This window comes from Diachasma alloeum, unplaced genomic scaffold (assembly GCF_001412515.2).
Source record: "Diachasma alloeum isolate Michigan unplaced genomic scaffold, Dall2.0 Dall_scaffold_00406, whole genome shotgun sequence".
NCBI classification, from domain to species: Eukaryota; Metazoa; Arthropoda; class Insecta; order Hymenoptera; family Braconidae; genus Diachasma; species Diachasma alloeum.
Window position 1 is genome coordinate 647,181 of NW_021680545.1, and position 25,759 is coordinate 672,939.

General features: G+C 37.2%; 1 protein-coding gene across 1 annotated transcript in view; it reads right to left on the bottom strand.

Moving 5' to 3' along the window:
* LOC107042052 (POU domain protein 2) overlaps positions 1 to 25,759 on the bottom strand; it is a 155,001-nt gene that overhangs the window by 62,300 nt on the left and 66,942 nt on the right. The window contains exon 3 of the mRNA XM_015262921.1: positions 21,520 to 21,726. Within this exon, the coding sequence (XP_015118407.1) occupies positions 21,520 to 21,726 (207 nt within the window). The remainder of the gene's footprint in view (positions 1 to 21,519; positions 21,727 to 25,759) is intronic.

The following is a 25,759-nucleotide window of genomic DNA, read 5'->3' on the forward strand; positions in this document are numbered from 1 at the left end:
GAGAAAAATTTCTTAAGTCCCTTACGTTAGAGATTTTCGCAGGAAATTTCTAGAAATCTGTTTTGACCACAACATAATAATTGTTGTTTTGTTGTACAAGTATAAATTTCCATTTACAATGAAAAAATTATAATCACACATTTATTTTTCCAACTTTTTCATTTGATTTTCCATTTCTTTCATTTCCATCCTTTTCCTTCTAAGAATTATTCGGAATTGATTCCACTGATCTAAACCCTCACCGTAATTTTTTAATTGAAAAATCACCCGATATAATCAGGAATTAAGAGGATTCACAAAACCATCGAGAAGTGCAACCCTAGCGTTATAAAGTGCGTACCCTCGCAGGGGGGAGATTATTTACAAATGGCGAATTCACCCCTCCCACATCTCACCCCAATCAAAATCCAAGTGGGATTGGTTTTTGTAGTTTTAACCGCCCCAGTCATATTTCAGTTTTCCATCTATGAATTTAATTCAAATGCAGCTCTCCACTGCATGCGATATAAATTTGTTCAATTTCAAAGAGCGACGTTTCAAGAGTAAGATAAAACGCGCAAGTTATCCCCCTAGATTGTTCAGGCCAATCAGAATGCAGATCGAATGCCGGATGATCTCGCGCGGAATACTAGGGAATGGGGAGTTTGACAGGGCTTTACGTGCACGCAGGATCGAATAACGGGGATGACAATTGATGAGCGTTGTGCTACCGACGGCGAGATTCATCAATTTCGAATAAAAAACAAAATCATAAAATAATTTTTTTGAAATTCCTCTCTTCATTTTTTCCAATCAATCTTTTTTTTTTACTCACGTATTCTGAATCTCTGCTTTGCATCCGCGTGCATTTTCTTTTTTATGCGAAACAGGTAGGTTCCCACAACCATTGAAAACCGATAAAAAATACTCGATTCAAGAAAAAAACAAAAAAACGAGAGTTCACAATTTCCACAGTTTTACTTTTCCTCACTGTTCATAACTGTCACGTTCAGCTCCCACCAACAGCTGAGTCAATTAGTGTTCAATCAACGAATCAAAAATCACTCAAAAATTTCAATGAATAAATTGACAGGAGGAGAAACCCAAATGACGCCCTTCAGCCCGATAAAAAAATATTGGAATGATTGGATCAAGTTCACCAGTCGGGGGCAACTTGTCTACTGGTGTGTGCCTCTGGCCGTTCGCGTTGGTCAGCACTGCCCCGCTTCTCAGCTGGCCTGTGAGGGTCTCTTCTCCCTCATCCACCCCCGCATAACCCCCCGCCCCCCCCCCCGCTGCTCTCCTTGAAAAACCTACGAGGGTACATACATTATCCGCCCCTGATCCTCTCGCACCCGCACCCATCGCTCGGACTCGAGGTATACCCGTAGGACTGGGGCTACTGAATTATAGAAACTTCTCTCTCCTCAATATGACCCCTCCCCCCCTGCCCCTTCGACACTCATTTTTTTCCCTTCGACAGAAGTGGGCTTTTAATTTCGTGAACAGACCTCTGCCCACTGTAAAACTTTACTCTTTTCCAACAGTTATTCCACCGTCCCCCATTTGCCACCTCCCCCCCCCCCCCCCCNTTCCCCCGTCCCCCATTTGCCCCCTCCCCCCCCCCCTTCGGTCTTAGTACAGAGTTTTCTGTTACACGGTCCTTGGCCATTATCGAAAAAGGGAAAAATGGATGAGAAAGTGAAGGTACGGGTTGATTACCCTCAGTAGTTGTAAAAGTTGAGTTTAGTTGTGGATCAGGTAATATTTTTTTTGCTCGGTTGGGGCCTGAAGGATTTTATTTTATTGGAAATTTGAAGATATCATATAATTTTTGGTACCTGGACGGAGGGGTTCAGGATGAATAGTTTTTTTTTGCATTGGGATTATCCTCACATAAATTTAATGACACGACGAGTGGAAGGGAGGTGAAAATATATTTCAAAGTTGGATGCAATCTAGATCTTCGCGTGGCTAACAGTAATGGTTCGCATGTGGTTATGGTCCACCCCAGGTGAAAAACGTCCACCGTGACGATGGAAACAAGACTGGTCCAGAATGGGATATCGAGACTGGGTGACCCAGAGTGAAATCAAGCTTGTTTCCATCGTTAGATCATACATTGATCCAAGCGTAAGGAGTAACGGAATGCCGCTCATTTTCCAAATTTTTTAACAAATTTCCTGCCGAAAGTTATTGATATTTTTACAAATCGAAGCACATTCATCTCCAGGAGGCGATGGTGAAGATTAATGTGCTTTGGGTTCAAATAATATTAATAACTTTGAGCAGGAAATTTGTTTAAAAATTTCGAGGAAACGGCGATCTTCTGTTACCCCTTAAGTCGTCCATGTTCCTTCAAGCCCTATTCCAAAGTTGAAACAATCTCGTTTTTCGAGGCTAGAAAATCCAGGATGGAATGAAGCTTGATTCCATTGTTGAATCCAAAATTGATTCAAACATAGACGTTAATGAATCATCCTCGTTCCAATCTCAATTCATAAAATAACAAATAAGAAGATAGGAAATTGTTTACCAAAATACCTTTTTTTTATATGATTTTAACTCTCAATACTAGACCCATTGTCAATACACAAGTGGTGGAATGGAGAACTTATTTTTCATTTTTCCACGCACGAAAAAATTTAATAAAAAAACCCAGCGAATTCACTAGACAATTCTATTGGATTTCTATTAAACTTTCTATTCACTTTTGCTCGATGCTATTGAAATGTTTAATAGAAAATATTCTAGAGACAAAGGCAATAGAATTCGCCTTTTCTAAACAACTTATTCTATTAAGATTTTTCTTTTTTATTCTATTTTTCTTTGCTTTTCATCAAGAAAATCAAACAAAAAACACTTGAAAAATTAGAGCCGAGGAAATTCTATAGAAAATAAATCTCAATAGAATAAGTTATATAAAAAAATCGCATTCTATTGAATTTTCCTACTGAATATTTTTTATTGAACACTTTAATAGAATCGGGCAAAAACTAATAGAAAGGTCAATAATAATCCAATAGAATTGTCTAGCGAATTCACTAATTGTAAAAAATCTCGAAACCATGAATAGAATGACGTGTGCGTGAGAAAAATAATTGTTGGATTGTCTTCAAACAAAAACCAAAATTTATTAGTCATATTACGAATTCGAGTTTCGACCCCAAATATTCGGCTTAGGCTTGGGATGCAGACCTGGATCCAATTCTCATAACAAAGTTTTGATCGAGGTTCATGATGCAAGCCTCGATCAAGACTGGAACCTCCAGTATTAGAAACGTAGTCATTGTTCGATCTTCATCCCAGCTTGTTTTAGCCGTGAGAATCCAAGCTTGATCAATGTTGGTCAATCTTGAATCAAGCCTAATCTAGTCTTAATTTCATTGTTTATTCACACCTGGGAAGTAGCAGTGATGCATTCCTTTTTCCCAATTAAAAATCACTTGCTTAGGTTATTGGAATAAGCAACTTATTGACATAAAGAATTATTTGTGAATCAATTTATGCTAATAAATTCAATGAGAAACGCTATTTAGGAAAAAGCTTTAAAAACAACTACTTAATGTTGTACGAAACGATTGACGTGATAATACATCGAAGACTGTCATTTAAACCGTGCATCTCTGGATTATGCGCCGAGTGTCTTCACAATTGAGCTGTCTTAATCAATGATTCCATCTATTATTGGATTATACTATTTATGAATCCAATGCAAGTCCAATTGAGGTTGAAACAAGATCAATCAATCATTTTTTACTCCGTTCCGCATTTGATGATTTGATCATCCCATTGAATGACAGAAGAAAATACATTATATGTAGATTGAAAAAAAATTGTTTTTTTTTTCTGAGAAGTGCGTCTCCACCTCACAATCAAGTAAGTTACGCACACAGAAAAGACTGTACAGACTTCCTGCAATGTTATGCGAATTTTACGCATAGCTAAAGTGAACTTTACACGAATTATTAGTGCGTAAATTATGCATCATTGGTAAAATCACGCGGTATTAGTGTGTAAATCACGGATAGTACGTGAAATAGACAATTTCATGAAATCGGAGACAATCCCAAACTAAATCAAGACGCGATGGAAATTTTCTGTGACAAAAAAAAATTCATTGCGTTTTCTTGAATTGAAGTTTGCGGAGGTCTTTTTAGCTGAATAGGAGTTGCGCTGTGACTCGGCCAGAGACACTACAGTAGACTCTCGCTGCCCTAGTGGAAAAACATAAGGCAGAGATTTAACATGCCTGATCAGAATTTCAGATCGGACTTGATCAGTTTCTGATCGAGACCTGAACAGAATTTCCACTCGGGTATGAGTCAATTTGAGAGTGAAATTCGTAAGTGTCCTGGTAGCTCAGATGGTAAGAACACCTGACGTGACATTGGGAGGTCCCGGGTTCGATTCCCGGCTAGGAAGTTACTAATTTCTTCTCTCAAAAAATTAAATTTAATTAATGCCTAATGATGGAAGGCGGAAAAACCCTAGTGGAAAAACATAAGGCAGAGGCGTAACATGCCTGATCAGAATTTCAGATCGGACTTGATCAGTTTCTGATCGAGACCTGAACAGAATTTCCACTNGTACGAAACGATTGACGTGATAATACATCGAAGACTGTCATTTAAACCGTGCATCTCTGGATTATGCGCCGAGTGTCTTCACAATTGAGCTGTCTTAATCAATGATTCCATCTATTATTGGATTATACTATTTATGAATCCAATGCAAGTCCAATTGAGGTTGAAACAAGATCAATCAATCATTTTTTACTCCGTTCCGCATTTGATGATTTGATCATCCCATTGAATGACAGAAGAAAATACATTATATGTAGATTGAAAAAAAATTGTTTTTTTTTTCTGAGAAGTGCGTCTCCACCTCACAATCAAGTAAGTTACGCACACAGAAAAGACTGTACAGACTTCCTGCAATGTTATGCGAATTTTACGCATAGCTAAAGTGAACTTTACACGAATTATTAGTGCGTAAATTATGCATCATTGGTAAAATCACGCGGTATTAGTGTGTAAATCACGGATAGTACGTGAAATAGACAATTTCATGAAATCGGAGACAATCCCAAACTAAATCAAGACGCGATGGAAATTTTCTGTGACAAAAAAAAATTCATTGCGTTTTCTTGAATTGAAGTTTGCGGAGGTCTTTTTAGCTGAATAGGAGTTGCGCTGTGACTCGGCCAGAGACACTACAGTAGACTCTCGCTGCCCTAGTGGAAAAACATAAGGCAGAGATTTAACATGCCTGATCAGAATTTCAGATCGGACTTGATCAGTTTCTGATCGAGACCTGAACAGAATTTCCACTCGGGTATGAGTCAATTTGAGAGTGAAATTCGTAAGTGTCCTGGTAGCTCAGATGGTAAGAACACCTGACGTGACATTGGGAGGTCCCGGGTTCGATTCCCGGCTAGGAAGTTACTAATTTCTTCTCTCAAAAAATTAAATTTAATTAATGCCTAATGATGGAAGGCGGAAAAACCCTAGTGGAAAAACATAAGGCAGAGGCGTAACATGCCTGATCAGAATTTCAGATCGGACTTGATCAGTTTCTGATCGAGACCTGAACAGAATTTCCACTCGGGTGGTTGCTCATCGAAAGGGCTGTAGGGGTACTATTTCCAAGAAATTGGTAACTTTCCACCGGCCCCCACTCCTCAACCAATGCCGATCCAAGTTCTCAGAAAAATGAGTGGGAATGAAATTTCATTTTCGAATAAAATTATTTGGACCTCTGTATTTACGTACGGAGGACAAAAGAAAGCGATAAGGTGGCCGCGAGTGGGTAAACGCTCGAGCGTCCGAGAAGGGGATTAGGTGAAAACGCTCAACGGGTGTGCAACTAGCGATAGTCTACTGTACCGCATCTCCTAATTTTTGCGTGTATTATATGCACATCTATGCGCACTTTCCGCATAGATCTGCGTAAATCCGGCACTTTTCTTGCATACTTCACAAACGTAAAATGATTCCTTAAACCAAGTGTTAAATCCCTTTATCCAATAATTTTTTTAGTCTCAAATCCAAAATATTTTCATGCAAAAAACATTGACTTGGTTGGAGAAATTGCTTTCTTGTTATGACCTGATTACCCTCGTCGATCGGACAAATATGAAATATCTTGACGAAATTTTTTTTTTCAGTGTAAGGTGACAAAAGCACAGAAATTGACAGAGATTCGAATATTTTATAAAATATTACAAATTCAAGAAGTTTGCAAGACCGGGTTTCAAACTGAATCCCATGTCCATTCATTATGTTTTTTTCTCTTTTTTTTCCAAATTTTCTCAAAAATTTACTATTTATATGTAATTTCACAAGATCTTGAAAATTATCGAGTATTTCCCAATAAGTGTGTTGTAAACAAACGAAGGAGTCAAGTTTTTCAGGCCAAAAAATCACAAGAGTGAAGAGCGAGTGATTTTCCCCGAAAAATTTGACAACTTCATTTGTATGCAGGGAACCTTGAGGGAAATGCCCGATTAATTGTGAAGCTCGCGAGTGGTATTCGAGAGAGAATTTTTCCATCCAAATTTCGGTGAAGAGAATTGCACCATGAGACGAAATAGATCTGTTAGTTTCGACGAGGGGTTCACTCGATTGAATGATCTATAGGATCATAATTATAAGGACACAGGATATTTATTTAATGGAATAAATGAACGTACATAAAAAACTTCACTTCACAACTTCACTCAAGGACTCAAAAAGTACTTGGGACAAGTATTTTTCGAACTTTTCAAAAGTGAACGTACCGATCGGTACTGGTGAGAAGTACTTTTTTGGGTGTATATTTTAACCCAAATATACACTGTATACTTGAGTTAAAATCGATCTGAAAAAAATACATCGTTATGGGAGCTAAGCTACTCTACATGTGGGATTACAACTGACTCTCTTCATTCCCTCATTCAATAAATTGTTTATTCTATTCTAATAGAAGATTTATTTGAAACTAATATATAATTTGTTCCCTACAATTAAAACATTTTCCCCAAACCAAACGAAGAGTTTGAAATGAATACGTCATTTCTCCGATGAAAACCAATGCCTCTTATCAAAATAAAAAATTAATCAATTAATATTTTCTATCCCTCAGTCAATTCCACCATGCCATCATTTAATTGCCAATCCCCAATAAATTCAGAATCATTGATTACCCAATTACTATAAATTGTCTATCGCATTATATCTCCTCACAATGTTTACTCCATCCTGAAACACCACGTTGCGCTCAATTACTCTACACCCAGATCGATCCGCAGATTATCTAATTCGGTTAATTAATCAATTGCCGTAATTATTGGTGCCCGCAGTATGTCTGACGGTGACTGGATGAGTTAAGAGGGCGCCAACACACGTTCCCACCCAACTGGAGCTTGATTATCCAAATTTTCTTGTGTTTTTTTTATCTTCGCCACTTGATGTAGCGTGTCATTACCTGAATTAATATTGATTATCCTCGTGGTTATTCTCCTTCGAATGCATCACGCCAGTTTCCAACGAAATTAGAGCATGGAGAGGAAAAAATATTCCCGCATATCCGCTCCGCTGTAGTTTAAGTGCAGTAACATTGGCTTCACCGGGCTATCGCATTGGTCCGATTAAATAGGGTGAGTTGGGAATGAAGGGTGGGGATATGGAATACAAATAAGGGGGAAGGATGAATTGGTGAAATAGGGAAAACTGATGCAGCCGGCGATCTATTTTCGGCAGTAGTTCATTCTCATTGAGATGAAATCTTGAAAATTCACGTATTTTCGGCGTCATCAGGCCTTTCAACGTCTTCTAAAAGCCTCTTCTCCTTCTTAAATCACTCGCGATATTTTCCTTTCTTTCCACGCGCGTTGAACCGATGAAAGTTCGTGCGGAGGCGTTTGTTTTCCCTCTCTGTCTACTGTCCGAATTTTTGGCGTGTGTATATGCTTTGACTGCATCCACCCACGCCAAGGGTCAGCCGGCTCTCCCTTTGGTCCATCTTCTTTCTCCCTATCGTCCATTATCCTCTACCTTCCTGCATTTGACCGTAGCATTGTCCCGGGAATGGTCCATTGTCGAATTGAATCATCGACGGAGGGTGGAATATATTCAATGATGGCCGATGGTCAGTGGCCAGTATTGTTACATACAACACAAACTACCGCCCATGGGTTGGATGCGTTATTCGCGTCAAGCACTCGTGAAAATTTAGAGCAGTTTTTCAATGGCCCTGCGTGTGCCAGGGGTGAGTGATTGGCTTAATTGTCTAGTTTTATTGAGAACAATTTTTGAATACGTTTTGGAAGACTATTTGTCGTTGACTTCTTCCTTCTACGGGAGAGAAATGAATTTTCGAGTTGAAATTTCCATCTTTATTCGAATTTTACAATGAAAAAGGCAATAGAAAAAGTCTTCAAATAAATTTTTTTTCATGTTCAATAGATTGAATTTCGGTTTAATTTATTTAACATATTTCCGTTTCTGCTCCGTTGATTTAGTTGGGTTGTTCTGTTCTTGAGAATCATTAAAAATGTTTTTATTATTTTACGGCGACAATATACTATTTCACTGAGAGAAGGACAAACAAGTTCTCAAACAAGTGTTGTTTGGGTCAACAAAATTGCTAGTCGAAAATTACCAAAAATGAACTTGTTCGATTCAAATTTGGAAGCCTTAAACATGAATAATTACTCAGTTATAATTCTACGAGAGCTTCAAAATGATCGGGTATTTCCCGAGGGCTTCGTTGCAATCAAATGAGAGTATCAGTTTTACAGGATAAAAAATCCCGAGTGCTTGCGATCTTGCGATTTTGGATTTTTCATGCAAAACTTGACACCCTCGTTTGTATGCAGGATACCAGATTCGTTTTAAAGCTCGAGTGGTATTCGGCGGACTATTTAGAGCTGCGGGACACCCTCGATTTTCAGACATGTACTGACCACTCGCGTTCTAATGCGTAATTCGTATTTTAAACGATAAAATATTATCACTAAACGTCAAGTAAACAATTTTCAATTAATGTTAGGCATGGGAATGATTTATTATTAACAATTAAATTGTTCAATTCCCCTAGCACCCAAACTATGAAGTATAGACGAAAATTTTCAAATCATGAATCATCTAGAATTTAATAAGGAATCATTTTTGTCAATTATCATGCTGTACTCTCACATGTTACTCCGCGGAATGCAACGATTCTATTGGTCGCGATTCTGAAGGAGGAAATAGTCTGGTTCTGACAACAACGAAATATTTGACTCCAGAGGCGGTTGATTCACACGAGACGGTGCCTTTTCAGGATGAAAATATCTCATATAGAGAAAGGTTTATCAAGAACTATTTTGTCCCTAAATTACGAGATTGCTAACATATCATTATTATTCTTTAATTTAAGGATTATTTTCTTATCTGTGATTATTGAATAGCCGAAATGAAAAATTACTGTCCCTTGTTTTGCATAAAATTAAAATTTTTCAGAAGCAAAATACGTATGCACAAAGAAAAAAAATTGCTTTTGCCAAGTATATTTACTTGTCACAAGTAAATGTATGTAAATATTTGCATAAGACATGTGTAAATTTTCTTGTAATTAGTAAATGTACTTGGCAAAAGAAATTTTTCTTCTCAGCGTGGGAGTATCGAATACCGAAAAAGTAGTGCTAGAAATGACATTTCTTGCTTGCACAGAAAATACAACTTTTTTGGAATTACTATTTTTGCGATGAAAATTTTCAATCTCCAATTTTTCATAATCATTAAAAAACTAAGTTTTGACACAAGTAAGACATCCTTAAAAACTCGTTTTTCAAGGATGGATCCTTGAAACATCGTTTTTTCCTCAGTATAGTAGAACTGTTGAGATAGTTAATGTTTTTATTTTATTTTTTTCTCAATTTGTAGTGATTTTCAGCCGCTTGATTAGAATTTCATTGACATTTTGAAATTACAGATACAAATGCGTCACGTGACCCGTCATAGGATGGTCACAAGACGAGGTGTTTATGATGGATGTCAAAATTTCTTCTCCTTGTTCTATAGATATGTGATCGTCAGAATTTGCCAAGGAAAAATGACAGTTATTTTTCATCTATATAGATGCAATTTTATATTTTCTTTATCAATTTTTATTTGAAGTCATTTTGTATTAATCTAATGCGTAAATAAAAGTCACGGGCATTTGTTATATATTTAGATGAAACAATTTTTGAAATTTATGACCATCACAAATTTGAAATTAGTTACGATCGTCATTATGCATCTCTATAGATGGTTTGACAACAATTTGCTTACAAATTATTTGTGTCCGTCATTTGTGGTCAGAAAAATTGTGCGTCACATAACCGTCGTTATTTGGTCATATGCCACGATCTCAAAAATCACGGTTATTTTGCATATTCAATTGAGGTTTTGCAAGTTTTGCTCGAAGTTATGTAGTAATTGAATAAATTCTTTTCAATACTTCATTTGTTTTGTTTGTCTATATTTATGAAATTGGTATGACTATTTTGCTTCGACAATGAATTAGTATGGTTTACTGATTTTCCAACTATCCCATGATCCGCATCCTGAATTAATTTAATAACATCGAAGTGACCAGCAATATAAATATTTTTATTGATTATTCGAATTATTTTTCAATTAAAAAGGAGATTGATCTCATGTCTTTGTTCAATTGAAACGGAGAAGTATAGAAAATTATTTGGAGCTTTTTTTCGAATCTATCAACGAATATACGGATTAAATAGATAGATGTGGACATTTAACGCCATACGGCACGCGCGCGTATAAAGGGGAGAATGAAAATTGACCAGAAACTGAATTCTCAGGTAGAAAACATATTTTGTCGATATGGCCGAATGGCAGCATTGTTTGGTGAACAATACTGAAAAACGCAGGGGTCAAGCGGAGATTTGTAAAGAGTGCATGTGTGTGCGAACACTGGACAAGGGCGATTTATTGTCCTGTGTTGCCCTATGTGATGATATTGCTGGCATCCTAGGCCAGAGGTCGTGCCCGATGCGCAGGTCGTTGGTAAATGATGCCAAAGGTCGAGTCGTCAGATTCATCATAATGTACTTGACCGAATTATTCTATTTTTCATCGAGACAATTCTCCTTTCATCTCTTTCAAAGTCGACTCAACATTCTCCCCTTCGCCAATCATAAAGAATGAATGATTTCTTCAATTCACAATCTGAAAAAAATTAATCAATGGAAATTGATTGATTTTTAATTTTAATTTTTAAAAATACAGAAGTTTCATTTTTTTAAATTAGAGTTGCAAGTTTTTTTTGTTCGTTCGGAATTGAAAATATTTTGAATTGATATATATTCGTTTCGACGGTAATAAAACATTTTTTAAAGGATCAATGGCGGTACATTTGGGGCCACAAATGACCGTAATGAGGCGCACGTATACCTGGCCCCTCGGGGCCGAACGTTTTTCCAAATCCTCGGAGGATCAAACACCCGGTACAGAGGGCGGACGTATTAACGTCAGAAGGAGGCCCACGATAGAATCCAAAGGGACCCCACACAATGTAACTACTAAGATTCTCATTGCATCCACAGCCACGAACGTAGTTCGTGCTGACACATTTACATTTCATTATTTACAATTCAATGTTTTCCTGAAATTCGGAAAATCACGATATTTATATTTCTCTCTCATTTGCATTGCTAATGCACCTGATGTATTCATTTTCTGCTGAAATTAGCATAACAATATTTTCCAGGAATGGCAGGAAGCAGAGGGAGAATGGAAAAGAGGAGAATAAAAAATGCGAATCAGCGTTGAACGATGAATATTCGTTGGAATGAGACACAAACAACGAATAACCACATTCCAGGTGCCCCCAGTGAACCCTCCCATGTAATTTGGAGGAACAGAGGGCCCTCGAAATTAGCAGGCAAAAGGTAGAAAGATGATTTTCCAAAATAACACGACTGCCCTCTCTCTCTCTCTCTCTCTCTCTCTCTCTCTCTCTCTCTCTCTCTCTCTCTGTGGACAATGGAGGGCAATTTTCCCGAGGACCAGCTGCCACCAACTATCTGATTTATCATCTTCCTTCTCTTTCCCTATATATTCACTTCTCCACCCACCTATAAAGTCCTTTCGGCGTCGCAAACTCGTTCGGAAAAGAGAGGTAAAAAAAGGAAGAGCGGCAAAGATAATTAATAACGTTCGAACCTCCGAGAAACCCGGAAGGGCACTCTGAAAAACTTGATGAAAGGGAAAAATTGTATCAGACTGATTGAAATTTCAGAGATGGGTCCACTCTATAATGAAAATATTTGATCTATAATTAAATTTGAGACAAAGAATAAATGTGAAAGTAGGTAATTACGGTGGGAAGAAATGAATTGGACAATTTCATTTCGATGTAAAGTTCGATTCCTGGCCGGGTAGAATGGTGAGATCTAACCATTTTTAAAAGTCTTGATCAATCGCCATATAGTCTCATCAGACTCGAAGCGATATAAAATAAGCATAAAAAAAAAAATTTCGATGTAAAAAATGATGAGGAAAAAAAGATTGTTTAATCGGTTATTTTTTGTTTTCTTTGAGCTGAATTTGAGGGATTACAAAGCTTCCATTCGGAAGGAAAATAAAGAAGGTCAATACCTTTAAGTTTAGGAATTTTTCGTGAATTAGAATGAAGAAAAAAATAGTGTACGAGTTTTTAAATTTCGAAGAAACGTGACTGTAACTCTCCTGACAGAAAATAATATGCTCCATAACTTCGCCTCTTCCCAACTATTAATGGATGCATGCGATCGTCTTTATAGTACCATAAAATCCCCCGGACATTCATTGCCAGCTTCCACAACTACCGTGTCATGTATCCTCTCTTAACGCCGCTCTCCTTCTTCCTCCAACCAATTAAATGTACATCATAAGCTCACTCCTGCAATCAGGTATTTGACACTGTTACATCGGTGAAAAATAATCTCCCCCGTTCCCTAAGTGAGCGTCTCAATTTGAAAGACGTCATGGAGCCTCCCAGCAGATTCACCAGGGAGATGCCTCCCCCTCCATCTTGGCCCCCTCGGGGCAATCTTTTCAATTTAAAGTCAAGTATTATACCTCGAATTGCATTATGGTTTCCTTCTCTCCCTCTCGCCCAAACGTCTGTTGTGTATGTATACACTGTGAGCAAACCGGCGGGGTAGCTTCTCGTAAGCAAGACTCAATCACGCCGCTTAACCTCCGACCCAGAGGATGAAAAAAAGAGGAGAAACGCACGCGTACCATCACCAACGAATCCGGAGGAAAGTGAACAAGCGATTCTTCAATATCTTCATCAATACCTTCGATTTTTAGAGAGGACGGCAATATGCAGAAATTCACGCGTAAAAGTTTCTTGTGCGTTCACAGCAAAAACGAATGTCTGAATTTCACACACCTTGTGTAGACATATTTTAGAACATATTTTAGACATATTTTAGAACAATTTGTCTGAATTTCAAACATGAATTAAGATGTTTGGGTACCTGTTCGTCTGAAATTCATCCAGATTTTTATTTTATTCAGACGTTTTTTAGTGTCTGAAAAATATCTACAAAAGATGTGTGAAATTCAGACATTCGTTTTTGCGGTGTTAAGAACTTTTGGCTGAAATGTCTGGTAAACTTCTTGGAAATTCTCAGCAAATGATGGAATTTGATGGAAAAATCAATGAAAACCGTTAATTGTATGTCAATTATACCCCGCAAATTATAGAAATCCGCAAAATTCTTCCATTCGACGTAAGAGAAGTTCGACGTAAATTGGAGTAGAATTTTCCTCTTTCTGCTCCTGAAAAATTTGAAATTGCATTGAATTTTCAGTGTCAATGAAATTTCAACTTGTTTTCTGACAGTGCGTATACCTAAGTTCACTCTATTAACGTAGACGAAAAAAACATCGAGCAACCGACGTATATATTTGCAATTCTTGAATTGGTATCAGTTGAAAATTTTTGGACCTATTCTGACAGTGAGCAGTGAATTATCAGTAATTGACGATAGATTACCAATTAGATTAATTATATCTTCAAATGTCTCAATTTGAATCCCGAATCCCTTAAGAATTCCTTAAGTTGAAAGTTTCGAAAGTCTCAATTTGAGATTTGGAGATCTCAAGTTGAGACTTCGAAAGGTTTTAATTTGAGACTTTTGAATGCTTCAAGTTAAGACTTTTGGAACTCAACTTGAAATTTTTCCTCTAGTTGAGTTCTGAAAGTCTTAACCAAAAGCATTTGAATATCTCAACTTGAGATTTTCACGTCTCGACTTGAGACCTTTGAAAGTCTCAATTCGAGACTTTTACAAGACTCAATTTGAGATCATAAATCTCAAAATAAAGCTTGTTTTTTTTGGGTGTACCAATCGTCTGGCGTTGCGGGTTCAGCATTCGACTCCCAAACAGAGGTTTTTGCGTTCGAATCCCGGCCGATGAAATAGTGAAATCGAACCAGTTGGGGTCGTAACTTTTGTATAGTTGTTGTCCAAAGGTTGAAGGGAAAAGAAAAAACAAGTGTCTTCCAACCTTAACTCAACAAAAGTTCAATAAATTCACTATTTAATTTATTTAGATTCGAAACCGGTCGAACTCAATTCAAACTTCTAAAGTCTATGCACCTTCTGAATAGCACACGTATACTATTTCTACATGTTATTCCAATATTCTAATAGCCCACCTCATACTGAATACCCCTAATACATAGTATAACAGCCTTGACTCATGGTCAAACGTAAAAAAAATCCCCTCGTTGATCTCCCTCGTGACGTTAATAAGGCGTTACAGCAGCCTGTCTAGGGGGTCAAAACAGATACTTGGAATCTTCCTTTTTATCTTCAATTTTTCCGCATTACCCTATCTCCTCGCAACGCCATACACACTTTTACCCACAAAGTATGTATTCGAACACAACTGAGTGGATACACGTGATGCAGCCTCGGGATCACGAGTGTAGGTTCGTTACGTATCACAAGAGGTCCCTCGCGCGAACGCTATAACTGACTTCTTGCCCGGTGCATATTACCGGGCTGTTAGAGGGCGGAGTCCGCTGATGAGTTAGCAACGTATTGACTTTATAATAATCACGTTAGCCGGTACCACCAGTGATCCATGATATTACGCGAACGCTCGCGCGAATCTACCGGGTGGTTTCCCCACTCTTCTCTGAATTCCAAGGGCACAAGTGTTGTAAACATTATTTTTTTTCGTTTTGAATGATCAAATTATTGTTCGAACAGTTTGAGTTGCGTTGATTTAGAATCGATTGGAGTGGTTGCGAATCTTTATGGTCCATACGAAATCAGCAAAAATCATTTAACAACATGCTTTTATTCAATAATTATACTGTTGCAAATTTTCGGGTGAAACTTCAGGGTGAAAATCAGTGATATTTTTATCATGGAAATTTGGATAGGTTCCTAAAAATTAACCACGGATTCCTGAAAATCAGTGACATGTAACTAAAAATCAAAATTTTTTTTCTGTGATGATTTTAGAGATTCCTTTCAATCGAATTGAATGTTCCTCTCCTGAAAAGTACTATCAAGTATAAATGAGGAATTGCGAAGCCATTCTTACTCACAATTTAATTGAGCCCAGCGAAAAAATGGGAAGTTTATGCAGTCTTAAAAAGTTTCAGTAAATTTTCAGGTTTCTGCAGAAAACTCAAGTTAATACTACAAAATAATACAAAAATTTCACACATTCTTTGAATTTTCAATTGCATGTGAATAGTCAATATAAAATTGAAATTCAACATTTTTTCCAACTTTCACTGAATAATTGAGTTAAAATTTACAGATTCCATTCATTTTTCAATCTCATTTATGATTTTTTTACGACAGGATTTTCTGAAATTTCTGGACAAATGCGACATGTCGAAAATTTGAAACATGGGTAAAGAAAGGAATACTATTGAATGCTTCTTCTTCATCGGCACTGGAATTTTACTCTAGTCGAAACTTTGTGCCCCTTTACTGAGAAAAAAAATTTGCACCGCCGAAAAACTATACGTTCCACATGAGAATATTTGATGACGTGGAATGGATTTCCTTGAGGAAAATTAACCAACGTGATAAAAGGAAATTTAATATCTTTCACAAAAATTAAATTTTCGTCGGGATTATCTGAAATATCCCTAGAAGAATTCGACCTGTTTGCAGGGAACAATATACTCTATTGTACGACAATCATTTGATTTGAGAGAATCCATAGTTTTATACCACAGAAAGAATACACTGACAAGGAAAGAATATTTTTTTCCCCCTAAAAAAATTGTCCCCTCGAAATTATTTAGTTTTGTCAATAACACAGTTTTCGGAAAAAAATTGTAGTTTCCTCTTAAAATTACCATTTGATCCATGAAAGTTATGTGTTTATTGGTCAACGATATACACTACTCAATAATATGCACTTGATAGAACCGGAGTCTCATATAATTCTCTGTAGAACGAATGTATTTACCCGAAAGACATATAAATGTCTCACGAGGACAATTACAACTACGAAAATTATCATGTTTTGATAGGAACTTTCTTTTTTACACACAAGTAAATTGATTTAACATGAAAAAAGATCTCTTCAGGGAAACAGGGAAACATAATAAACATATAAATAGATAATTTCGGGAGAACTAATTTTTTCTCTCAGGGTTTCCTCTGAATTTTTAAAGAATTTTCAAACCATTTTTCTCCGAATAATAAAAATCCGAATCAAGAAAATTGAATGGATCACTTGCTTAACGGAAGATGATGATAAATCATATTCATCTGAATGACTGCTTTTATCCCACCCGCTAAATACTGAATAGTCTGGCTGCTCCAACGGTTGGCAGAAACCTGACCTCCAATCTCACCTCAATTTGCCTACACGACCGGCATTTCCAGGCTGAACCAAAGCCGACCGGTGGTGCTTGAGCGTATATCCCGCACCATTCCCCCTATCTGAAATTATGATCTCAAAAATAACTCGTTGGCGAACGAGCGATTCTCACCGGCAAACTCACGGTAATATCGATTAATTCGTGGAGATTTATTTGCTGTGAATCATCAGTTGGGCTTTTGATAAATAACGAGGGAGATCTTCACTCGTTTAATTTGAATTATTTTTCATCTTTGGGGAGCTATTGGCAGTGGTACAACTTCCAGTAAACAGATTACGAATAAATCACAATTCAATTCTAAAACTATAAGAGATCGGGGTGCGAGGTACTTCGATTGTCGTGAGGCATTAAATTAACCGAGTGTGGTATCATTCCTGATGCTCTTGGAGGACAATAACGGATGGAACGAAAATTGCAGTGGAGTCCGTCGTTGGATTCTGGCAAACAGACAATTCCCCTCTGTTCTGCTCTGTTCTGTCCTGGTACTGAAATACGCAAAATGAGAAGTTGGAAAAAAATTCAAGGGTGGATAAATATTTATTTTTCTCAACACCCGGCGCATACCAGTATTCCCCTGATCGATTTAACACCAAATGTCGCTGTGTTTTACACTCGGCAATAATAGTTGAAATCTATGTAGTCAATATTTCAAAAAAAAAGTCACCCCTTCGCGAACACCGTCCAAGTGTCATGTACTACATCCCCTCTTGCTGGACATTGTGCCGGAGTTGATAGGGAGCCCACCGACACGTTGTCTGTCAATGAAAATCAGGGTAACTCCGGGCTTTTTTATCGTCCAAAGTACATAACCCATTTTTTTAAAGATTTTTTTTCTTCCTTCCTTCAATAAAATTTCTGGACCAATGATTTCCGGGATTAGAAAGGGGTGGAGAGTGACCACGTGGAGCAGTGAAGGACATTGGACAATATTCTCTGTTCATATTTCAAGTGACCCTTTCAGTATGCTTCAAAGGAGGGACAAAAATCTTTAAGAGTTGGAGAGGGTGACACACATGTTATCGGCGGGTAAAGGGGCCAGTATGAAAAACCATACAGGAATGGTATTCGCACGACTTGAGAACAGAGTCTCTCGAGGATTGCTCTATTCGTTGGCTTCGTCCCTTATTGATATACCGAATAAACACATGGTCAGTGCTGGGGGATCTGCTATCAGGTAAATAAGTCAGAACCCAGGAGTTGAGAAATTCTATTGGGAAATTCAGAGGGAGAATTTTTTTTGAGCAACAAAAACTATCTTGTTTCGTTACAAAATTGATTTTTCGGAAAATTGAGGAGAAAATAGTGCCGAACTTTTTTTGTAAACCATTAATTTATTCAAAGAAAATTATTCACTAGAACATCTTTGAAATTCATTTGCACTAAATTACTTAGAAAATTAGATTTTCTGTTGTCTTTTCATGACACGGATATTTCCCTAGTTTTATCGAGAAAACTGGGGACCCATACTATGACATCAAGAGTAAGTTTTTATTGTTCCAGGTACACTGTTAAAAAAATTTGGCCGAATTTTCCGGAAAAAGACCTTGGATTCGATTTAAGCGGAAAAAGTCTATGGAATTTTAAGTGTTTCTGAAAATATAAGTAAAGTCCCATTTTTTTAGCGGTAGGAGGGCGAAAATCCCCCAATTTGCATGAATTTTCAAGTAAAAATGAATATTCACTGCCAAATTCCATTGAATTTTCGCGGAATTCCTTCAAATTTCTTGTAATTCCAGGAATTTGTGAAGGGAGTGCCTGTAAATTCAGCAGAATCTTGAATTCCAGGAGAGATTTCTCTGAACGTTCCTGATTTTTCATTAATTTTCCCGGAATGATTAAACTCAAATTTACACTTACCATGGATTTTTCCATGAAATTATGAATTTTCAAAGATAAAATTCCGTGAAATTTCACGAGAAATGTTAGAAATTTCCAAGACTCTTACCGGAAATTTCAGTGAAAATTTTTTACCAGTGTAAACGCACATTTTAGTACAATGCGAAACACTTGCGAAAAGACGATTTGAATGAAACCATCGAGAAAATACTATAGGACAATTGTTTCCAGTCAATACTCAGTATAAGATTCAGTAATTCAATCGTCAAGCTACTGGTGTGAACCCCAAGGGTCCGCATCAACTTCAACGCATCGAAGCTGAGTGATCTTCCACCGAGAAAGTTTATTCGATCCTATTTAATTCCACAGGGACTGGAATAAATATGACGAATCTACCCATGAATCCACATGAATGTCCAAGAAGATGGAACCACTTACAGCCTCGGTTTTGAATTCCCCAGCAGTTAAAGCAATGTTTGACATGGAAATGTTGAAAGATGCATTAAACATCCTCGCATAGTGCTCGACTCTCTCTTCTTTCTACCGAAGCTTTCATTCCCTTCTCTCATATAAACCCATGGTTACATCAACGTTGCCCACACACTCCCCCGACTACCAGTCCATTGTCCAGGCAATGTTTATTTAAGCAAACGAAAAGGAACTCTGTCGGTTATTCTCCCTATTCCCAGCTCTCCTGTACCTTCGACTCGCTCTTCCGCCTTTTTGGATTGCTAACCTCTGTTTCCGGTGTGGCTTGGGGATCGATACAGTCCCCAAGTAGTTGTGCATATATTCACTAGTACAAATAGAAGTGGGAGCGTGGGAGTAGGTGAACTGAGGAAAAAAGTAAACGCATCTTGGGTCGCTTGGGAGAGTTTCACGGCTGTCCATTTTGGATGAAATGGGGGAGACTATTGTCCAGTAAATGACATCAGGGTTATTGCATTATTTAAAGAGCCTCCACTTGAAAAAACGTCTTATGCCGACGACCCCCGGAGTGCCACTCACGCGGTGGTTTCCTACGTGGAGGTTGAAAAATCTGAGGGGTTGAAGGATTTATTTTAGGGAAGGAACCGGTCAAGGAATTTTAGAAGAACAGTCGATTCGTTATTCGCCTAATTTTATTGGGTTTATGCGCTTTTAGGGGGAGACAAGTGGCTGGAGCTGGCGATTCAATAATATGAGAAAACCCTGAAAAAACTAGTATTATTGAAATCATCCCAAACTTAATGCAGAAAAAAAAAGTCTTCAATTTCCAGTAAATATCTCTGAATTTTTGTGGACTTGTTCCCAAATTTGATGCACTGACAAATAATTTGTGATAACGAACGATAACTTTTAACTTCAAATTTGGAGACGAGCTTAGTCTAGAGTGGTAGAAATTGAGTGTCAGCATATCTTCATCGTCAATCTTTGTTGCAGGACATGTGTAAAAACTCTTTCTATAATTTCGTTTTGCCCTTAAGGGATTTCAGCTCAGGGCATCAATAGAGAGCTTATAAATAAATAAATACATAAAATTAAAAAATCCTGTCGTACTGAAATATAGCAAGCAAAAAATAATGGAATGAAGTGAATTTCTCCTAAAAATCAGAGAAAGCAGTTCTAATTCTCTGAAATTTGTACTTGAATTTAGTACAAGTGTAATTCAATTGAGGCAATTTTCTCTTTTCAATTTTTCTCTCATTTTCAGGAAATTTTGGTTCTGAAATTCAGAACTTTTGGACTGCTAATATAAGAACCTCCAGGCTCTCAAATTAAGATAATCTGTCTTATTCTGAAATCAGTCTGCTCATGTTTATAAATTGTTTGTTGTTCTACGTATATCATCTGACAACTTGACTCAATTATTATACAATTAACGTTCAATTAGTCCAGAATGGCATTCCATTTGCATGTTCTTCCATAGTTTAAGAGAATTCGAAAGGTTTTCAATTCAACAACCCAACGGTTCTTGATTTGAGAATTTTTCTTACTTGAAATAAGTTTTTGTTACTGAATTTTTGGAATTTTTTTTCTAAAATGAAGTAACTATAGTTTCTTATCCTCAGTATAATGCCTTTGAAAACCATGACTTTCTTGAAATAAGTAACTCAATCCGGGAGAGTATATTTTTTTTTGTAAATAAAACATTTCGAAGGATTAGGGGCCAAAAATATAGTATTTTTGAATTTTCATAGAAAAATAAATCGTGTGATATTTTTCTCCAAAACTACACTGAGTGCAAAACGGCAGAGTTTTCGAACAAGTTTTACTTAAGCCAATAAAATGTTTCTTTTAATTATCAAAAGAGGATTTTTTGAGCCAAACATCCAAAGAGTGCAAAATGGATTTAGACTACACAGACAAGAAATAAATCCTTCACTGAAATAATCATAATGATACGATAGTAATCTTGTAACTTAGGGACAAAATATTTGTTGATTAACTTTCCTCTGTATGAGATATTTTCATCCTGAAAAAGCACCGTCTCGTGTGAATCCGCCTCTTGGACCAAATATTTAATTATTGTCGAAAGCAGAGCAATTATTCATGTTTTAGATTTTCAAATTCGAATCAAGCCATTTCAACTGTTGGCCCAAACAAGACTTGTTTAAGAACTTATTTGTTTTTCTCTCAGTGTAGGGTTCGCGTTAAAGATCTTCGGAAAACAAACTAAAGAGAATTTCAACTTATTCTATGGCTCTCACTCACATATGGATGGACTTGTCCCTTCATTCATCTGTATTCTAACCATCCGGCATTTTTCGGGTCTTTGGGATTCGAATTTTTAAAGGAGAAGTTGTCAAAATGTCTTGGATTAAGCTAATTTACCTGGAGAAATTCGGTGTTTTGCTTGTAGACTAGTGCTCCGATGATCAGGTACAGTAACCGGCGCAGCAGAGGGCGGTGACAGGTGTGGATGTGTCGTAGTATTGCCACCTGACACACCCGTCGTAGGACAGACATTGTGCGGTGACGTTCTCTTGAATGATTGCTCAGTCCGCCACGCGACCTCACCATCGCCTCTCCACACTTTTCCTGAAAAGAAATAGTGAGTAACATTAAGGGCGTTCATCCTAAACCGCAAGCACTCATGAAATTTTTTATTTTGATTTTTTCTCTAACCTATCGACAGAGTTATTTTATTTATTTGGAGGAAAATTCTAATCCACCAGTTCTAAAAAAAATTCTAAAAAATATATTAATCGTTAAAAATAGTTTTCGAAAGTTTAAACAATATAAATTATTTATTTATAAACACCGAATGGTTAAAAAAATGATAATTCTGTGCAAAATGTAATGTGAACGACGCTGAATATTCATGATTTTTTCTAAATTTTTTTCACGCAATTTAATTGACAAATTTGATGATTGAAAATGGTTGAATCTATAAAGTGGTGAAAAATACTTGGATATCCTTAAGGATAATCGGGCGAGCTCGGAGGGTCAGAAAAAAAGCAGCCATTTTTTTCTTTTTTTTTACGTATTCTTTAAATGATGGAAAAGGCATGTGCAAAGTTTGAGACTGCTGGGGAGCATGGTTAATTTATTATGAATTTTTGAAAAAGTGGTTATTTAACCCCGTGATCTTATGGAAATCACAAAAAAAAACTGTAAAACCCAAGGAACAAATGCAGCCAAAGTTATGAAACTTTAGACACATTTAGAACATGTGATCAATGATTTTTTCAGTGAAAAAGATTGTCGCCTAAGAGCATTGTTTATTAATATAATAGCGATAAAAGTACTGAAAAATGAAATTTCTGCGCACGCAGCCCAAACGAGCAGCAACGTCCCAAGTACCGATCGGGTGGGGGTAGCGCGGTCAATTTAAACGTCTCTTGAGAGAGAGTGATGAAGCGTTGTGATTGGAGCTTCCTCGAACCAGTGGTACCAGCTCCTGGTCAAAAAAAAAACTACCGACGATGTTGCCCCTTTTTCGCATGGATTAATATTTTTTCATTTAAAAAAAAAAAACAATCTGAAACCCATTCAATGCGTGGAACAGATACAAATAAATTTGATTAGCTCCAGAAATAATTTTTAACCGGAGATACTCCCTAGTATTGCCTGAATTTTGAATCCGAATGGGAAAAATTTTTTTGTTCAGCGATTGGTTTTCTGCAGGAAAACAATAGAAACCCCTCCGCCTCACCTCCTACATTCCCTCCTCGCCCGATTATCCTTAAATCAAATTCAAGGTCTTTTTCCGGAAAATTCAGCCAAATTCTTTCAACCGTGTGAATTTCTAAAAATCAGTGACATGTCCCTGGAATCCAATGACATGTTCCTGACAATAAAAAAAAATTTCTCTCTGAAGTTTCCAGGCGGTTCCCCCTTAGACACAGGCCCAAGTGAAAATCCAATATTCTCTCCGCCTAAATAAATGACCGAAGTAGAATAATATTGACGTATTCCAGTAAATGAGAGAAGTGCCCTGGAATAAGTCGAGATAAGTTATAACCGAAATGCGAAAAACGTAATGTAATAACACGGGGTGGGCGAGCCACTCTGTGTGGACCTTATGTTACAATACTGAGTGAATATGTGTGTAGGCGAATGAGTCGCACTGAGAGACGAACGAAATGGCTTCTCTCCCCCTCGGAGTTACCGTCATGTGTAATTAGCAAAACGACCCACCCTCGCATCAGAACTGTAAGATTCCCCTTGGTTGCTAGTGGATGTATATAGCCAGCATTTTCCCCAGGCTTTTTCCCTCGTTTCCCTTAATTTTTCGGAGAACAATGACCCCAACCCCCTTGTGAATATTGTTCCAGGCACTGCAGTGTCTAATTACATGGGGAGGAAGAGCGATCGAGAGAATGACTCTCCAGTTATAATTTATCGTCCGTGAGTATTGAAACGTTTTTCGAAAAATCGGAAATTTCACGGTGATGAAGTTTTCTTTTTGTCTTGCCTTTGTTTTCGGGGTCTCAATAAAATCAAATTTTCATTTTTCACTGATGCTGGGTGATTAATTATTTCTTTGGACGAAGAAACTTGTGGAAATCTTGTGCTAGCCGGAGAGTAAATGGAAGAACGAGGAGCGGTGGAGAAATAATGGGGAGAGGGGAGGAGTCCGTCTGCATTAAGAGTCCGGTTCCAGGCGGAAAGGAAAAGGAAAGAAAGCTGTGGCGCTAACTAAGGGCGTCGGCTAATCAATATCATTGGAGAAATGGTCAGTGCCCTCTCGTGTTTCTCTCCGTACTCATCTCTATTTTATACATGTCAATGAAATTTCAAAGTGGATAATAGGAATGAATTGATCGTTTAGATATGGGGGAACTATGGACATGTTTCACCGGATACATTTGATTCGATAGTCACGTGGCGTTGGTTTAAAAGCCGGTGAGGAGGACTTTCCTTTATTTTTCTCATCGGGAAATATCGGAGTTCTTAATTTCCTTTCGTTGAGAGAGAGATGAGGGGTCCGACAAAAGCCCGCGGGCAATGGGGCTCCCTAACATGCACCGCACGGATACAACACGGGCCAGCGGTTCCTTTAATCTCGTGGTGTTTGCATGTCCCGAAATCCTCTCCTCACTCTACTCCCTCCACCGACACTCGCATTTTATTCAGTCAACCCCCTACAATTGTGCGGTAAAAATCGTGCTTCGAGGGAATTACATTATTTTTTTACGAGAAATGTTCATAAAATGGGAAAGACTTGAAAAATTTTTGTTATTTCTGAAATTCGATTTTTTAAATTATTAATTTGATGAACAAATTGATTAAAAAATGGAGGATGACGTTTGTTGTTGAGAGTTGTCTACATTTATAATTTATAATTGAAATTCAAGGATATCATTTTTTTTATTATTGAAAAATATTTACATTTTCAAGAGTAACTGAATTTTCAATTCTAATATCACATTTAAATACTAAATTCTGGAGAGAATTTTGATTTTTTTGGAGATTTAAGGATAATCGGGCGAGGAAGAAATGTAGGAAGTGAGGCGGAGGGGTTTCTGTTTTTCTGCAGGAAACCAATCGCGGAACATAAAAATTTTTCCCATTCGGATTCAAAATTCAGGCAATATTAGGGAGTATCTCCGGTTAAAAATTACTTTTGGAGCTAATCAAATTTATTTGTATTTGTTCCATGCATTGAATGGTTTTCAGATTGTTTTTTTTCTAATAAATGAAAAAATATTAATCCATGCGAAAAAGTGGCAACATCGTCGGTAGTTTTTTTTTTCACCAGCAGCTGGTACCACTAGCTCGAGGGAGCTCCAATCACAACGCTTCATCGCGCTCTCCCAAGAGACGTTTAAATTGACCGCGCTACCCCCACACGATTGGTACTTGGGACATTGCTGGTCGTTTAGGCTGCGTGCGCAGAAATTTCATTTTTCTGCACTTTCTTCGCTATTATTAATAAACAATGCTCCTAGGCGACAATCTTTTTCACTCAAAAAATCATTGATCACATGTTCTAAATGTGTCTAAAGTTTGATGACTTTGGCTGCATTTTTAACTTCCCGGGCAGGGAAGTTATTGTAATGCCCCCGAAAATGAAAAATCGATTTTCCATGATATCTCCACGTTTCAAGGTGTTTCTAATGTTCCTCGATAGTTTTTAACAAAATGTCTGTGGGTGTGTGTGTGTGTGTGTATATGTGTGTTACTTTGTACGTATGTGGTCAAAATTTTGGTCAACGTTTTCTCGTGAACGAATGGTCCAATTTAACTTTTTTTTCTCCAATCGATACGTCTTCATGTAACTTAGACCGGATTAGATTTTGGTTGATATTGGTCCGATGGTTTTCGAGTTATTCCAGAACGAAAAATTCAAAATAGAAAAAAATAATCAAAAATTTCTCATTCTCATAAGACGGTCATAACGAACGATTATAATGAAGAAAAGCTCTTCATTTTCTCCAATTTTTTTCATATATTTTTCACCATGATATTTCTTCCGTTTTTTTCTAATTTTTTATTTATTTTATCAACTTCCCGATCTATCGGGTAGTTATTGTAATCACCCTGAAAATGAATCATTAGTTTTTTGCGATTTATCCACGTTTCTCGGTGTCTAAAACACTTCTAAACAACATGTCTGTATGTGTGT